Here is an 18,114-nt window from a genome sequence, read left to right as displayed (position 1 = left end):
ACAACAATAACAAAATAAGCACAAAACAGTAACATGCCGGGTAGAGTGGTGAATATTTGTAATCTTAATACTCGAGGCAGAGGTAGGAGGATTCCTGTAATTTAGAAGCCAGACTGGTGTACAAAGCAATTCCCAGGTCAGTCAGGAACAAAAACAGGGCTGTGGAGATGGTTCAGCAGTTTGCATTAGCTTACAAAGTCTGCTGGCTTGGGTTTCATTCTCCAGCACCCATGTAAAGCCAGATATAAAGTGCTGTATGGGTACAGAGTTCATTTGTAGCAGCAAATGGCACCAGTGTATAAACACACACACACACACACACACACACACTAACACATGCAAATAAATAATGAATAAATAAAACAACAGTTTGGAGAGATGGCTTAGTAGTTAAGGCCGCTTGCCTGAGAAGCCTAAGGACCCATGCTCTCTCTCTCTCCAGATGCCAAGTAAGCCAGATGCACAAAGGTGACGCAAGTGCAAGGTTGCACATGCCCACTAGGTGGGCACAAGCGTCTGGAATTCGATTTCAGTGGCTGAATCCTTGGTGTGCCAATTCTCTCCCTTTAAAAATAAAATAAAATAAAACAATGACAAAACTTCCAATAGCAACTGCAGAAAGCCACTTCCAGAATATTCCACACATTCCTCTGTGTTATTACCATGTAGACCCTCTGGGGAGCTGAGACTCAAGTCTGATAGGGTGTGCTGCCTGGCGGGGGCTTTGAGAACAAAAATGGAGCTACTCTTGCATTTGTTGGAGATGCTGTAAAGTGGATTCCACTGTGGCTTCTGGACTGTTCCAGCTGCCACTGACAGGACAAAGAAACAACACAACAAACAAGAGGCAAAGTTCCCTCATCTAGGACCTCACTGAGAGCAACTGCCAAAGCCCACACCTCGGCACTGCAGTCAAAAATAGCAGGTGGCAGCCAGGTGTGGTGGCTCAATGCCTGTAATCCTGGAACTTGGGAGACAGATGGAGGGGAGGGTTGCCATGAATTTAGTGAGCTCCAGGCCAGTCTGGGCTATAGAGTGAGGCCCTGTCTCACCCAACAAAACAAAACAGTAAGAGGTTTTGGAGCATAGTCAGCTGGCCTGGTACACTGACACCAATTTAATTAGCCTGGTATGTTTACTCCAAGATTATAAATTAAGCCTGGGCTTTTGCTAGGTAGATATTGAAGCCCTAAACAGGAGTAGAGCGTAGCAAGGGATGGTAATGGAGGAGCCGAGAACTCCCTAGGGACATAAGGCAGGTGAAAAGAAGTCAGTGGGCTCTAGGGAGGAATACTCAGATTATTCCACATGTGGCCCTTGGACCAGTAGCATCAGCATCTGCTGGGAGCTTTTCTGAAATGTAGATCTCAGGCCATGACACTCAGCATTAAAAGCCACATCCCGGGCTGAAGTGATGGCTTAGTGGTTAAGGAGCTTGCCTGTGAAGTCTAAGGACCAGGTTCTATTACCCAGCACCCATATAAATCAGATGCACGGGTTAGAAAGATGGCTTAGTGGTTAAGGCACTTGCCTGCCAAGCCAAAAATGACCAAGGTTCGATTCCCCAGTACCCACATAAAGCCAGATGCACATGGTGGCTCATGCATCTAGTTCATTTGCAGTGGCTAGAGGCCCTGGCATGCACATTCTTTCTTTCTGCCACACTTTCTCTGTTCTCTATCTTTAAAATAAATAAAATATTTTAAATCAGATGCACAAGGTGGCACATGCTTCTGGGATTTGTTTGCAGTGGTTGGAAGCCTTGGCATGCCCATTCTCTCTCTCTCTCTCTCAAATAAATAAATAAAATTCATTATGTAGTACCGGGGTGGCCTGGAACTCATGGCTGTCTTCCTACCTATGCCTCCCAAGTGCTGGGATTAAAGCCATGCGCCACCACACCTTGCTTTTTTTTTTTTTTTTTCTTTTGATACAGGGTTTCTCTATGTACTTATGGCTAGCCTGGCATTCCCGAGATTCCTCCTGCAGCCTTCTGTGGTTGGATTATAGGCGTAAACCACAGTACCATTCTCATGCACCGCAGGCTGGCCTCAAGCTCCCTGTGTATCAGAAGCTGGCCCTGAATTTATGATTTTTCTGTTCCACCTCCTAAGGGCTGGGATTAGGGACATGAGCCCAGTTTTTTTTTTTTAAGTTTTCTAAGGCAGGGTCTCACTCTAGCCCAGGCTGACCTGGAATTCACTCTGTATTGTCAGGGTGGCCTTGAACTCACAACGATCCTCCTACCTCTGCCTCCCGAGTGTTGGGATTAAAGGCGTGTGCCACCACGCCCGGCAAACCCAGTTTTAATGCTGTGCTGGTTATCGAACTCAGGTCTTCACACTTGCTGGGGAAACCCTCCTACCAACTGAGCGACATTGGCAGCCCGTGGATTTCTGCTCTAAATTTCTCCGTGGCAAAAAAGGGATTTCTGGGCTGGAGAGATGCCTTAGCGTTTACTGAGCTTGCCTGCAAAGCCAAAGGACCCAGGTTAGATTACCCAGGACCCACATAAACCAGCTGCGCAAGGTGGCGCACGTGTCTGGTGTTTGTTTGCAGTGGCTGGAGGCCCTTGTGCGCTCATTCTCTCTTCCTTTTTCTGTTTCTTTCTTTCTCAAATTAAAAAAAAATTTTTTTTCCCATCTCCCCTAGTTAGTGGCTCTTCTTTCCAATCCGCTCGCTAATAGTTCCCAATTTAGGTAGCTTCCTTCTTTAGTATTTCCTTTCAAAAACAAAACCAACTCCTTTGAGCTCTCCCAGTCTCCCTCCGATCATTGGCAGTGGGACGGTCCGCCAAGGCCTCCTTCCTCTCCCGGTAACCCTCCACACCGTGGAGAGGATGGACTTTGCATTCCGGGAAAACCAATCGCTGCCCTATCTTATCGCATTTCCGTGGACGGGAAGTAGCGATCGCGAGGCGGGGCCGAGCGATTCGTACTGCCTGGCCCCTTCGTGCCCTGCGCGATGTGGGCTCTTTGCGTCTGCGCAGTGCACACTCCTCCCTTTCTGCCTCCGCTGCCGCCATGGCGCCTGTGGTTAGTATGGCTCCGCGTGAGGCCTGGGCTCCCGGAGCGCACGTGGGCCTGGCGGGCCGGCTCCGGCCTCGGCTCGCGGGGGGACGGCGTCCTGCAGTGTCCGGCTGAGGTGGACTGGCAGGCCGGACGGAGTGGGTTGAGGCAGCCGCTGGGTCTTAGCACGTTGTGGGCGGAGGAGGCCGCGGCCCGGGGCCGAGCGGGAGATCCGGGAGATCTGGGAGGCCGCACATCAGCCTTCCTGCTCGGGACCTGCGGGGCAGGCTGAGGCCTGGGGCTGCAGGTTTGGCCTCGTGGACTCTTTGGAGGCCAGGCCTGATGATGACCGGGGCGAGGGGCGGGGAAGGAAAACGCGACCTGCGGTCCTGGGGAAACGCGCATTGGACTCCCTTGGCTGGTAGGGTGGAATGGTCCGCCAGAGAGTGGCCTGCTTTCGAAGTTTTTGTCAGGGTACAGCTGTACAGATCCGTTCTGGTGTTGGGTTGTGGCCGCGATTCCGTGGGCATGCTGGACTCTGCAAGCGCCCTCATGTCAGTCTACTTGGTTCTTGCGGGTTTCTTGTTTTCGATGGTACTTTTTATTTGCTTGGGCCTTGGCTTACGTTTCCGGTTGCTTTAGATGCTTCTGTGCGTTTGGGTGCTTTCAGGGTCACTGTGGGTTGAACCTTGGTTCCCGTGCTAGATTTAAAGCATTAGTTTTGAGTGTTACTGAGAACTGTAAAGTGTGTAAAAGAAAACCGCCAAAAAACACTGTAATAGTTTAATACAGGGTTTGGATAGTCTTAAGCATAATGGAATGGAGGTGAGGTTTGTTCTTGGGGGAAGAAAAAAACTCCATAAAACTAATAAAGTGAATGATGCAGGTAAGACTGTATAATGAAATTTTCATATTTTATTATTTATTTGACAGAACGAAGGAGGGGGAAAGAATGGGCGTGCTAAGGCCTCCAGCCACTGTGCTCTCTTGTGCATCTGGCTAACGTGGGTCTTGGGGAATCAAACTAGTGTCCTTTGGCTTTGCAGGCAAACACTTTAACTGCTAAGCCATCCCTCCAGCCCCATAATAACATTTTTAAAGTTGTCGAGACTCTCAAGGGAGAAAATTAACTTGTCCTTTGCAGGAGTAAAGAAACGAACATCATAGGGTGTACTCTGTCTTTTCAAGAATTATTTGTTATATGTAAGCAGAGATGAAGAGACTTAAGAGAATGGGCATGCCAGGGCTTCCAGCTGCTACAAAGGAACTCTAGATGCATGTACCATTTTGTGCTTCAGACTTTATGTGGGTACTGGGGAATGTTACCCAGGTGGTTAGGTTTTACAGGCTAGCCCCTTAACTGCTGAGCCATCTCTCCAGCCTATGCCTAGCTGTTTTTTTCCCCCTTTCCTTGAGGGAGAGAATGGGCGCTAGGGCTTCTTACTGCAGCAAAACTGAACTCCAGACAAATGTGCCACATTGTGCATCTAGCTTTACATGGTACTAGGGAATCAAATCCAAATATTAGGTTTTGCAGGCGAGCATCATAATTGCTGAACCATTTTAAAGTGTTAATTCATGGACTAGTCAATCAACAGGACAGAAATAGTTGACAATTGTAAAGATTGAGGAGACTGGAAAGGTTGAATGGAACAAAAGTGGCAAAGTGATTTTCTCATCCAAAGCCTTTCCCTCCCCCTTTAGCTTATATAGGACCATCTTTTCACAGAGCAAGGCCCTTGTTTATTCTCTGAAGGAAGCTCATCTCCATGGACTTGTATTTGTATGGGCTTTATACCTCATGACATTTTTTGGTTTTGAAAACTTTTTGACTGGTTGAGGCCTCATTTCTGTTATTTGTGTACTTTCATAGAAAAAGCTTGTGGCGAAGGGGGGCAAAAAAAAGAAGCAGGTTCTGAAGTTTACTCTCGACTGCACCCACCCTGTAGAAGATGGAATCATGGATGCTGCCAATTTCGTAAGTTACAGCTTTGTTACCCCTCTGAACTGGGAAGCAATGAAACTTTTTACATGCTTTTGAGAAAACCTATTGAAATGTAGCTCTGTTTAGGCTTGTAGGCAACCCTACAGTTCTGGCTGACACTTAACTCAGAATATGAACAAGTTACATATATGCCTCTAAGTGTCTTGTGTACATCAGGAACAAATGACTTGGGATTACAGTAAATAAAAGCTGCACTCTCCAGACATAAAATGGCCTGGATATCCATGACCTCATAGTGTCTGACACTACCTGTACAAGACCATCATAAGAGAAGGAAAAGATCATGACATCAAAATAAGAGAGACTGAGATGGGGAGGGGATATGATGGAGAATGGAATTTCAAAGGGGAAAGTGGAGGGAGGGAGGTTATTACCATGGGATATTTTTTATAATCATGGAAAATGTTAATAAAAATTGAGGAAAAAATAAAAATAATAAAAGCTGCAGAAAGTAAATGATAAGGAATTTTTATTTCCTTCCTCCCTTGGTTTCCAAAAATGATTTTTTTTTTGTTTTTTTCTAGGTAGGGTCTCTCTCTTGCCCAGGCTGACTTGGAATACACTGTAGTCTCAGGGTGGCCTCAAACTCTCAGCAATCCTCCTATCTCTGCCTCTTTATTTGAAGATACGTATTTGCAGAGAGAGAGTAAGCAAGCACACCAGGGCTTCTAGTCACTGCAAACGAGCTCCAGGTGCATGTGCCACTCATGCATCTGGTTTTATGTGGGTACTGAGGAATCGAACTCTAGGTCACTAAGCTCTGTATGCAAGCACCTTAATCACTGAACCATCTCTCCAGCCGGAGAGGTTTTTTCCTCATTCTTTCTGTCTCTTTCAAATAAATAAATATTTTTAAAGGGGGAGCTGGGTAAATGGCTTAGTGGTCAAGGTGTTTGTCTGACAAGCCTAAGGACCCCGGTTGGATTCCCCAGGACCCACGTAAGTCAGATGCACAAGGAGGCACATCCATCTGGAGTTATTTTGCATTGGCCAGAGGCTCTGGTGTGCCCACTCTATATCTGCCTCTTTCTCTCTCTCTCAAATAAGTAAAAATATTTTTTTAGAAAGATTTTTTTCTTCTTCTGTGTATTGGTGTGTCAGGGTCTCTTGTCACTGCACACACCTGAGGTCTGCATCACTTTCTGCATCTGGCTTTATGTAGTTGGGGAATTTAACCTAGGCCAGCAGGCTTTGTGAGCAAGTTCCTTTTTACCTGCTCTGACATCTCTCCTCCTAAGATGATCTTAAAAGTTAGCTAGATATAGACATTCCATGGGTTCAGCATTGCCATTATACTTTGGTGAGTTTAAGCAAACTGTGGTCTTGCTGCTGGCAACCTGGGCCTGGACTCTGGCTGTGGGGCCTCAGGGGACAGTAGCTCCTGGGCTTTCATTGCACTTTCTGTGCTTCCATGTTTGAGGGATCTTGCTTGTTAACTGTCTTTGGGACTTAGTCTTTGTGCTTAGTTTTTGCCCTATGTTTGGCTCTACTTCCAAATATTCCTGTGATCCCCTTAATCAAGAATTACTAATCTCACTGCCACATTTTGACTCTACAACATTGCTTTGGCTCTCAGAACAGAAGTATTTATGTAAAGTTTGCCAAATTTACATTTGCTCTTTAGACTCCAGAAAGTCCACTGTTGGGATTATTACAACCAAATGATTCTCAAATTAAAAAAGATTGCAGGCTTGATTTGTGGCCATTAGTAATAGGGAGTGGAATGAGGTAAGCTACCTGTGGCTTACTGTTAACACTGTCTTTCAGAGAGTCCTTAATTGACTCCTTAGTTTTTTTTTTTTTTTTTTTTTTTTTTTTTTTGAGGTAGGGTCTCTAGCCTCAACTGACCTGGAATTCACTGTGTAGTCTCAGGGTGGCCTTGAACTCACAGTGATCCTCCTACCTCTGCCAAGTGCTGGGATTAAGGTCATGTGCCACTATGAATGGCTTGTGCCCTCTCTTTTTGCAAATCATTCTCATCTCTGTGTGAATGACTTTCCTTATAGAACCTCAAAAGAGTAGAAACTTCAGTCAGTTATGTCTTAGTCAAGATTTCTCACCTAATCACTGATCCATCTGCAGTTAACATTTTGCATTGGAGCTTTACAAAAGACAACATTAGGATTTTTTTTTTCAGGTTGACCAAGCATAGGGTCTTATAAATGCTAGTAAAGTGGTCTACCACTGAGTCACATCCCCAGAATTGAGGGGGTTTTGCGCCGAAAGGACTTGATCTTACAGCAGCGAGACAACGAAAAACATTCTTATTTATTTATTTATTTATTTATTTGAGAGCGACAGACACAGAGAGAAAGACAGATAGAGGGAGAGAGAGAATGGGCACACCAGGGCTTCCAGCCTCTGCAAACGAACTCCAGACGCATGCGCTCCCTTGTGCATCTGGCTAACGTGGGACCTGGGGAACCGAGCCTCGAATCGGGGTCCTTAGGCTTCACAGGCAAGTGCTTAACCGCTAAGCCATCTCTCCAGCCCAAACATTCTTTTTTAAAAAAAAATTTAAAATTATTTATTTGAGAGGGGAAAAAGAGGTAGACACACAGAAAGAGGATGGGTGTTCCAGGGACTTCAACCACTGCAAACCAACCCCAGGCTCAAGCAGCACCTTGTGCATCAGGCTTACATGGGATCTGGGGAATGAGACTTGGGTCCTTAGAATTTGCAGGCAAGTGCCTTAATTGCTAAGCCATCTCTCCAGCCCCCAAAACATTTCTTTTTGGATGCAGGTCCTGGAATCTGGAGGTTTGCTAGGTACCTCTGGGCTCCTGGGTCCCTGCCCCTTCTGCACCATCTGTGAGATTGCATTTGAATTCTTTTGGTCAGTGTATGTCCATGTACCACTAGGTGACACCTTTCTCTGATAGTGTTTTATAAGTTTAGATCCAGAAGCTGGTTGTAGCCTGGCTTGCATGCTCTGTGCAAAAGTCTGTCCTTGGGTTCCTGTTTTGGTCCTTTGTTGCTTTTATGTTTTGAGATTGGATCTCACATAGCCCAAGCTGGCCCTCAAGCTTGTGATCTTCTCACTTTATCCTCCAGAGGACCTGGGATTATAGGTGTGTGCCATCATGCCTGGCACACTCTATACTTGGATCCATAAGTGTGTTACCTGCTAAGACTATGTGGAGGGGCTGGGGAGATACTCAGTGATTAAAGATGCTTGCTGTCAGCCTGGTTTCAGTTTACCAGTAACATAAAGCTGGATGGGCCTTTGCAGTGGTAAGAGACCTTGGTGTGCACACCCAAATGAATAAATTTTAAAAAACTCCATGTGGAGGTATGTTTCATCTTTCATGGAAGCAGTCAGAGTGCTGGTTTCATGGTGCATTTGGTAAGGTTGAGTGATGCCATCTCTTGCCTTTGTAAAGGTGTTAGACATCTTTTTTTCCTTAGAAATATTTACTTGAAAAAGGCTGAAGCTTTGGGAATGGGGAGTTGTCTCATTGATTAAAGGTGCTTGCTTGCAAAGCCTGCTGGCCTGGGTTCAATTTCCCAGCACCCATGTAAAGTCGGAAGATTCATAGTAGTGCAAGCATCTGGTGTTGATCTGCAGCTGCAAGAGATCTTTTTACACACACATGCACGCACATATAAAGCCTGAGGACTTAAGAAGTACCTGTGGTTTAGTGCTGATAGGAGAAAGCTATGAAAAGTTTGCAGAGACTGGTGAACCCACTTCACTTATTTGTCAATTGACGTTCTGACAGGAGCAGTTCCTCCAAGAGAGAATCAAAGTGAACGGAAAGGCTGGGAACCTTGGTGGAGGGGTTGTAACCATCGAGAGGAGCAAGAGCAAGATCACCGTAACATCCGAGGTGCCTTTTTCCAAAAGGTATGAGGGAAGTTTCACTCCACTCCATGGAAGGGAGGCAACGTGACCACCTGTATAGTGATTGATTGGTGGGTGGGTCATCTGCTAGTTACTGGTGCAGAGCCTAGTGCAAGAGGGCAGTGAATGGATGTGTGTGTGTGTGTTCTTGTGGTGTTTTTTTTTTCCCCCCGAGGTAGGGTCTCAGTCTAGTTCAGACTAACCTGGAATTCACTATGGAGTCTCAGGGCGGCCTTGAACTCATGGTGATCCTCCTACCTCTACCTCCCGAGTACTGGGATTAAAGGTGTGCGCCACCACACCTGGCTCTTGTGTGTTTTAAAGTTCTATCTACCACAGGCCACAGTATTTCATGTGGTAAGGCACTAAGGCTTACTTAGCCTAAATTTATTTTTGGGTGTGGGGGGGTCATGTTTCAAGATAGCATCGCACACTACTCCTAAAACTGAAACTCACTTTGTAGCCCTAAGGTAGCCTCAGATTCACAGGGGTTCTCCTACCTCTGCCTCCTGAGTGCTGGAGTTAAAGGTGTGTACCACCACCCCTGGCTTGACCTAAAGTTTTAAAAAAATATATATTTTTTTAATTTACATATTTGAGAGCAAGAGAATGGGCACGCTAGGGCCTCCAGCCACTGCAAATGAACTCCAGATGCGTGCATCACATTGTGCATCTGACTTGCATGGGTCCTAGGGAATTGAACCTGGGTCCTTTGGCTTTGCAGGCAAGCGCCTTAACTGTGAAGTCATTCTCCCGGCCCTTAAAATTTTTTTTTTTTAACTTTGGTTTCTTTTTCGAGGTAGGGTCTCACTCTGACTCAAGCTGACCTGGAATTAACTATGTAGTTTCAGGATAGCCTCAAACTCAGGGCAATCCTCCTACCACTACCTCCCGAGTGCTGGGATTAAAGGCATGCGCCACCATGCCTGGCAAATATTTAAAAAATAAATTTTATTTATTTGCAAACAGAGAGTGGGTGTACCAGGGCCTCTAGCTGCTGCAGTGAACTCCAGATGCATGTGTCACTTTTGTGCATCTGGCTTTATGTAGGTACTGGGGAATTGAACCCAGGTTGTTAGGCTTTGTAGGCAGGTACTTTAACTGCCATGTCTCCAGTCCAAGACCTACATATTTAAAAATGGAAATTTTCTTTAGAGAGAATTGAAGGCTAGACTGGGCAACTTCTTTTTTTTTTTAATTTTTATTAACATTTTCCATGATTATAAAATATATCCCATGGTAATTCCCTCCCTCCCCACCCCCACACTTTCCCATTTGAAATTCCATTCTCCATCATATTACCTCCCCATTACAATCATTGTAATTACATATATACAATATCAACCTATTAAGTATCCTCCCCTCTTCCTTTCTCTACCCTTTATGTCTCCTTTTTAACTTACTGGCTTCTGCTACAAAGTATTTTCATTCTCACGCAGAAGCCCTAGACTGGGCAACTTCTAAGATTCTCAAAAAGTAATAAGGAAGCTGGGTGTAGTGACACATGCCTTTAATCCCAGCACTCAGGGAGGCAGAGGTAGGATTGCCATGAGTTCGAGGCCACCCTGAGACTACAGAGTGAATCTCAGGTCAGCCTGGGCTAGAGTGAAAACTTGCCTCAAAAAACCAAAACAAAAAAATAAATAAAATAAAAATAAAAGAGTAATAAGGCAGAGCATAGGATAGAGCACTTCTAATGTGTGATATACCAAGTGTTCAGTCCCTAGTACTGTATGTGTCAAGCCGGGTGTGTCAGATCTGAAACTGAATTGTATGATCAGCAGTAAAATTAGTGTTCCTGCCACATGACTAAGAAGCACACATGGTTGAGATAAAAATGGAATAAGGGCTGGAGAGGTGGTTTAGCGGTTAAGGTGCTTGCCTGCCAAGCCCAAGGACCCGGGTCAGCCTGGGCTAGAGAGAGATCTTACCTTGAAAAACAAAACAAAAAAATGGGCCAAACAAAAAAACTGTTTTGTTTCCTTTATTTATGTGACAGTAGAACATTTGTTTTGTTTTAGGATGCAAAAGTTGAGAATTCTGGCCTAATCACTGCCTCACCTGAAGTTAACATGCTTTGTATTTAAATTTTAAAAAAGATATTAGGGCTGGAGAGATGGCTTAGCGGTTAAGCGCTTGCCTGTGAAGCCTAAGGACCCCGGTTCGAGGCTCGGTTCCCCAGGTCCCACGTTAGCCAGGTGCACAAGGGGGCGCATGCGTCTGGAGTTCGTTTGCAGTGGCTAGAAGCCCTGGCGCGCCCATTCTCTCTCTCTCCCTCTACCTGTCTTTCTGTCTGTTGCTCTCAAATAAATAAATAAAAAAAATTAAAAAAAAAAGATATTAAATTGCAGTCTTGAGGGCTGGAGAGTTGGCTCAGAGATTATGGCATTTCTTTGCAAAGCCTGTTGGCCCTAGGTTTGATTCCCCAGTACAGATGTAAACCAGGTGTACAAAGTGGCGCATATATCTGGAGTGGCAAAAGCTCCTGGTATGTCTGTTCTCTCACTCTCTCCTTGTAGTTAAAATTGCTATCCTGAGATTGAGTACAGAGACTCATACATGCCAGGCAAGTACTCTATTACTAAGCCACATCTAAGTATAGTTCAGGCTGGCCTCAAAAGTAGGTGAAGATGACTGAATTCCTGATCATCTTGCCTCCCTTTGCAGTGCTAGGATTACAGGTTATATGTGTATCCATACTTGGCTGAGAAAGCTTTTTTTTTTTTTCAAGGTGGGGTCTTTTTCTAGCCCATGCTGACCTAGCATTCACTATGTAGTCTCAGGGTGGCCTAGAACTCACAGCAGTCCTCTTACCTCTTGCTGAGGCAAGTAAAGGAAGTTTTTTTTTTTTATTTTAAAGCTTTTTAAAAAATAGACAGTAAACCATGGTAATCTCTCCTCACTCTGTAGCCCTGGCTGACCTCAAACTCAGTGCTCCTCCTAAATGCAACTCCTCAGCCTCCTAAGTGCAACTCCACTCTTCATCATATCCCTTCCCCCTCTCAATCAGTCTCTTTTATTTTAATGTCATCATCATTTCCTTCTATTAATGGTGATGGTCTTGTGTAGGTAGTGTCAGGCACTGAGAGGCCATGGATTTCCAGGCCATTCTGTGTCTGGAGAAGCACGTTGTAAGGAGTCCTACCCTTCCTTTGGCTCTTACTAAAGCCAGGCATGGTGGCTCATGCCTTTAATCTCAGCATTTAGGAAGCTGAGGTAGGGGGACCACTGAGTTTGAGGTCAGCCAGGGCTAGAGTGAGTTCTAGGTCAGCCTGGGCTAGAATGAGAACCTGCCTTAGCAAAAAAAAAGAATCATAGTGCTTTTCCATTATGCCAGTATATATTTGTTTCAAGATTTTTTTTTTGGTTTTTCAAGGTACGCTCTTACTCTAGCCCAGGAATTCACTCTGTAGTCTCAGAGTGGCCTCAAACTCACAGCGATACTCCTACCTCTGCCTCCTGAGAGCTGGGATTAAAGGAATGCGTCACTATGCCTGGCTTGTTTCAAGCCTTTTTTTTAAAAATTATTTATTTATTTATTTGAGAGCGACAGACACAGAGAAAGACAGGTAGAGGGAGAGAGAGAGAGAGAATGGGCGCGGCAGGGCTTCCAGCCACTGCAAACGAACTCCAGACGCGTACGCCCCCTTGTGCATCTGGCTAACGTGGGACCTGGGGAACCGAGCCTCGAACCGGAGTCCTTAGGCTTCACAGGCAAGCGCTTAACCGCTAAGCCATCTCTCCAGCCCTCAAGCCTTTTTTTGTTGTTGTTGTTGTTTGATTTTTTTGAGGTAGGGTTCCACAGTAGCCCAGGCTGACCTGGAATTCACTATGTAGTCTCAGGGTGGTCTCAAACTCACGGCCATTCTCCTACCTCTGCCTCCCAAGTGCTGGGATTAAAGGCGTGTGCCACCATGCCTGGCATTGTTTCAAGACTTGATTTCTACACTTTACTTGTTCAAATAAGCCTTACTCATTAGGCCTTAAATTAAGACATTTTGTCCACACACATACAAGCACTCATGTGCATGTATGCATTATTTTTGGGGGGGGGATTTTTAAATTTTTATTTATTTATTTGAGAGCCACAGACAGAGAAACAGGCAGATAAAGAAAGAATGGGCATGCCAGGGCCTCTAGCTATTGCAAATGAACTCTAGACACGTGCGCCCCCTTGTGTCTCTGGCTAACATGTGTCCTGGGGAATAGAGCCTTGAACTGGGGTCCTTAGGCTTAATAGGCAAGCGCTTAACCGCTAAACCACCTCTCAAGTGCTGGGATTAAAGGTGTGCACCAGTGTCTGACTCCCCTTTTAATTTTTTTTGTTTTTATTTTTATTTAATTATTTGAGCAACAGACAGAAAGAGGCAGAGAGAGAAAAGGGCGCGCCATGGCCTTCAGCCACTGCAAACCAACTCCAGACGTGTGCGCACTCTTGTGCATCTGGCTAACGTGGGTCCTAAGGAATCGAGCCTCGAATCAGGGTCCTTAGGCTTTACAGGCAAGCGCTTAACCGCTAAACCATCTCTCCAGCCCTCCCTTTTAATTGTTTAAAAACACATAGTTTTAATTCTTTTGTTTATTTGAGAGCGAGAGGCAGAGAGAGAGAGAATGGGCATGTCAGGTCTTCCAGCCACTGCAAATGAACTCTAGATGCATGCGCCACCTTGTGCATCTGGCTTATGTGGGTCCTGGGGAATCAAACCTTGAACCAGGGTCCTTAGGCTTCACAGGCAAGTGCTTAACTGCTAAGCCCATTAATTTTTAAAAATCTTTTATTTATTTATTTGACAGGGAAAGGGGGGGAGAGAGAATGGGTGTGCCAGGGCCTCCAGCCACTGCAAACGAACTTCAGACCTTGTGCATCTAGCTAATGTGGGTCCTGGGGTATCAAACCTGGATCCTTTGGCTTTGCAGGCAAATGCCTTAGTTGCTAAGCCATCCTCCAGCCCTAATTTTTTCTTTAATTTAGAGACAGGGAGAGACAGAATTGGCGTGCCAGGGCCTCAGCCACTGCACTAGAACTCCAGGCGCTTGGGCCACCAGGCATGGGTGGCCTTGTGCTTGCTTCACCTTTGTGCATCTGGCTTATGTGGAATCTGTAGAGTAGAACATGGGTCCTTAGGCACCTTAACCACTAAGCCATCTTTCCAGCCCCGTGACTTTTTTTTTTTAATATACATATTTATATATTGGAGAGAGACAGACACAGCGAGAGAATGGGCACATCAAGGCCTCCAGCCGCTGCAAACAAATTCCAGAAGCATGCGCCACCTTGTGCATCTGGTTTACGTGAGTCTTGGGGAATGAAGCCTGAATCCTTGGGCTTTGCAGGCAAGCATGTTAACCACTAAGCCATCTCTCCAGCCCCCTATTACTTTTTTTAAAAAAAAAAAACTTACTTATTTGCAAGCAGATAGAATAGAAAGACTGGCATAGCCGTTTCTTTTATTAAATAAAGAAGGGGGAGATGTCGGGAGCTAGCTGCAGAGGAACTGCAAGCTACAGGTGGTCTGCCTGGCTCTCAAATAAATAAATAAATAAATAAATAAATAAAATTTAAAAATCCCCCCCCCAAATAATGCATACATGCACATGAGTGCTTGTATGTGTGTGGGCAGAATTTGTCTTAATTTAAGGCCTAATGAGTAAGGCTTATTTGAACAAGTAAAGTGTGGAAATCAAGTCTTGAAACAATGCCGGGCATGGTGGCACACGCCTTTAATCCCAGCACTTGGGAGGCAGAGGTAGGAGAATGGCCGTGAGTTCGAGACCACCCTGAGACTACATAGTGAATTCCAGGTCAGCCTGGGCCAATTTCCTGACTTGTCTGTAGGGAAAAGTGGGTAGATAAGCTGTGCATATTGCTTTTGCTAACCAGTATGCATTTCTTTTTTCTTTTTCTTTTTTTTAACTTTTTATTTATTTATTTATTTGAGAGCGACAGACACAGAGAGAAAGACAGATAGAGGGAGAGAGAGAGAATGGGCGTGCCAGGGCTTCCAGCCTTTGCAAACGAACTCCAGACGCATGCGCCCCCTCGTGCATCTGGCTAACGTGGGACCTGGGGAACTGAGCCTCGAACCGGGGTCCTTAGGCTTCACAGGCAAGCACTTAACCGCTAAGCCATCTCTCCAGCCCCAGTATGCATTTCTTAGAGGTGGTAGTGATGTGGGCTTGCTGTGAACACTTGGGTCCTTGCTGGTAGGCCAGCATTGCATGAAGTCCTTGCAGTAGTATGAAGAGTATTAAGACCCATTTTGTAGTATGAGAAACTGAGGTGTGTTGAGGTGAATTGGCCTAGCAAGAGGGTTTGTGTAATAATAGTCCCATCTTCCCTTTATGGTGTTGGGACAGTGGGGAATAGCTTACCTTGGGACCTCAGCTCATGCCACCTTCAGGTAGTCAGGATGTCGGGCACAAAGCCAGGCTTCATACAGAGAGTGGGTTTTCTGTTAGCTGATTAGCTCCTGGCCAAGTTAAGGCAACAGTCAGGCATACAGGTTCAAACAAAAGTCTGTGCATGGGCTGGAGTGTATGTAGCTCAGCTATTGAGCTTACTTGCCTAGTATATGTAAGGCTCTGGGATTGATTCCCCCATACCCCCACACAGGAATTTATGGAGGTCAGTCTCACATTGTGGTGGGTTGGTCATTTGAGCCTAGTAGTTTATGCCAGTGGGACCCATCTCACAAAAACAAAAGTAAAAATCTGGGCTGGAGAGATGGCTTAGTGGTTAAGCGCTCGCCTGTGAAGCCTAAGGACCCCGGTTCGAGGCTCGGTTCCCCAGGTCCCACGTTAGCCAGATGCACAAGGGGGCGCACGCGTCTGGAGTTCGTTTGCAGAGGCTGGAAGCCCTGGTGCGCCCATTCTCTCTCTCTCCCTCTATCTGTCTTTCTGTCTGTCGCTCTCAAATAAATGAATAAAATATTTTTAAAAAAAAGTAAAAATCTGATCACTCTGCTAGAGTATGTGCATACACAGGGTGATACACACTGTCTCCATGAGTTGGGTAGTGACCATTCCATTGCAAAAGTTTAGGGGTACATGGTTTTGTAAGCAACCCTAACAACCCCTGCCACCTGGAGGCTTGCACAGGTGCACAGGGTGTGGGAAGTTCTTGGAGCTGGTTGGAGAGTCTTCTCAACCCAGTTTACCTTTCTCAGCGGTCACAACAGACCTGTTTATAGGTGCTTGCTATTGTGTGTGTGTGTGTGTGTGTGTGTGTGTGTGTGTGTGTGTATTTCGAGATAGGGTCTCACTCTGGCTCAGGCTGACCTGGAATTAACTATTTAGTCTCAGGGTGACCTTGAACTCATGGCAATCCTTCTCCTGCCTCCTGAGTGCTGGGATTAAAGGCGTGTGCCACCACACCTGGCCTTGAGATCTATAGTTTTTGTTCCCAATAGGTGACAGATGACTGACATTCTTGCAGGAACACTGTTGGGTGCATTTGGCTTTCCTTTGTAGTTGCTGACGGTGGGGAAAGGTAATGGTTTTGAATATGTGTGTTTGGTAAATGTTAAAGCTTCATTCAGAATGGAAGAAAGTCATTTGTCTAGTATAGTTCTTAAGTGTCCTTTCTCTGCAGGTATTTGAAATATCTCACCAAAAAATATTTGAAGAAGAATAACCTACGTGATTGGTTACGCGTAGTTGCTAACAGCAAAGAGAGTTACGAATTGCGTTACTTCCAGATTAACCAGGATGAAGAAGAGGAGGAAGATGAGGATTAAAACACTGGTCTGGAATATTTTGTATGAATTCATGAATAAAACTTAGGAACAAAACTGTTGGTTTCTCCTTGTGTCTCTGCAGTGTGGATTGGACGGAAAATCGGAAATCACAGTAAACGGCTGACTTGGGCTGCCCTGCCGCTTGTTTGTATCTAGATGTTTTTTTTTTTTTTTCTTTCCTGTATGAAAACTTCAGTTCTTCCAGTAGTAATGCCCAGTAAAAACAGGCTACTTAAGGAACCTACAACCCACCTGACATTGAGGGTGGAAGTGTGAGCATCAGTGAGTTCCTGTTAAGGAGTGACAGTACCCTTCTCGAAGACTCAAGAATATACTGTGGGGTTTCTTGCTCATGAAAAGCAAAATAGGTGATACTTTCCCCCCAAGGTTCTTGTGAGGGAGTGGCAGTGTCAGTAAAATGCAGATTTCTGGGACATTTGTGTCCATTCTCTAATCACTTCTCAGTGCTCACAGCTGTAGCAAATCCTTTTTGTTCCCATAGAAGTAAGGTGCAGTCCTTTAGTACTGCTGCATAGTCTGCCATTTGTGACAAGATTGTGAATATTGCAACAAGCTGTTTCTCTGGCCTCCAGCAGAGGGAGCTGAAGACAGCTTCCAAATGTCTTCAGTAATTGGACCCCGGCCCAGGGCTCTGGAGGCTTGTGATGGAGGGGAATGTTTCATGCTGCCCAGGAAATAAACTGCTTCCATGCTACTTAAGACTATGACTGGACTTGAAGGCCAAAGCCTTACAGGGTCTAGGGCTGTATCTCAGTGCTGGAGCCCTTGCTTAGCGTGCTCAAGGCCACAGCTTCAGAACCCAGTCCTCCAGTCAGATCTGCAAGCTACTGGGATGGAGAACAGGGCCACATCCTGGGTTTTTGCCAGCAGGGAGAACTAATATGGGAAGGAGCATTTTGATGCTCTTCTGAAATCCAAGCCATTCTGTAGAAACACCTGCCTCGTATAATTCTTTATGAAATGTCAAAAGAGCTTGCTCACGAAAAGTTGTGTTCTGCCAGTCACAGCTGGAAATTAAATGTTCAAGTCCTGCCTTGGCTCCAATTGAACATTTGGTGCTTCTTGGATTGAGTTTAAAGTATTGGGGCCTTGCAATCTCAGCTTGTGGCAAAGGTTCCAACGTTTTCTATTTCTATGCAAATTTCCCAAAGCAGACTTGTTTGTACTTTTCTCCTCTTCCCTCACAGGAGGTGGTATTGCTTTCAGACCTAACTAGGCATCAATCTTTCTTGGACTCTGTCCCTTACCCTGATCATGTTGCTTTCTAAGTTTGTGATTTGGGTTTGCAAATCTTGTTTATGGCATTGATGTTCCTGTGTGGTAATTTTTAGTTCCACTGTAAAAAACTCTGGGCTGAAATTCGCATATTTTTTAAAAAAAAAAGGTCCCAGATTTTAAAAACTTGTAATAAAATTGAAACTCATTGGGTTTTCTATGCCTTTTTGAACTTGTAATTGAGTATGATCACATTTTATTAAAGTGGCTAACACATGCCTACTA

General features: G+C 45.2%; 2 protein-coding genes across 4 annotated transcripts in view; one reads left to right on the top strand and one right to left on the bottom strand.

The window, feature by feature from the left end:
• The window catches only part of Rnf207 (ring finger protein 207), a 22,652-nt gene extending 19,627 nt beyond the window's left edge, over positions 1 to 3,025 (bottom strand). Inside the window, exon 1 of the mRNA XM_004657402.2 lies at positions 2,743 to 3,025. Coding sequence (XP_004657459.2) covers positions 2,743 to 3,025 — 283 coding nt within the window. The remainder of the gene's footprint in view (positions 1 to 2,742) is intronic.
• Positions 3,009 to 18,114, top strand: Rpl22 (ribosomal protein L22). 3 transcript variants are annotated; one of them, XM_045150850.1, is made up of 4 exons: positions 3,009 to 3,035; positions 4,882 to 4,986; positions 8,736 to 8,860; positions 16,449 to 18,114. In XM_045150850.1, the coding sequence occupies exons 1-4, from the start codon at positions 3,024 to 3,026 to the stop codon at positions 16,591 to 16,593; spliced, it is 387 nt and encodes a 128-aa protein (XP_045006785.1). In that variant the 5' UTR covers positions 3,009 to 3,023; the 3' UTR covers positions 16,594 to 18,114. The 3 variants fall into 3 exon arrangements, with proteins under 3 accessions (XP_045006785.1, XP_045006784.1, XP_045006787.1); XM_045150849.1 differs by lacking the exon at positions 3,009 to 3,035 and adding an exon at positions 3,436 to 3,562; XM_045150852.1 differs by lacking the exon at positions 3,009 to 3,035 and adding an exon at positions 3,874 to 3,894.

This window comes from Jaculus jaculus, chromosome 5, assembly GCF_020740685.1.
Source record: "Jaculus jaculus isolate mJacJac1 chromosome 5, mJacJac1.mat.Y.cur, whole genome shotgun sequence".
Lineage (NCBI taxonomy): Eukaryota > Metazoa > Chordata > Mammalia > Rodentia > Dipodidae > Jaculus > Jaculus jaculus.
Note: the sequence above shows the minus strand (reverse complement) of the source record. Positions and strands in the feature narration are given on the sequence as shown.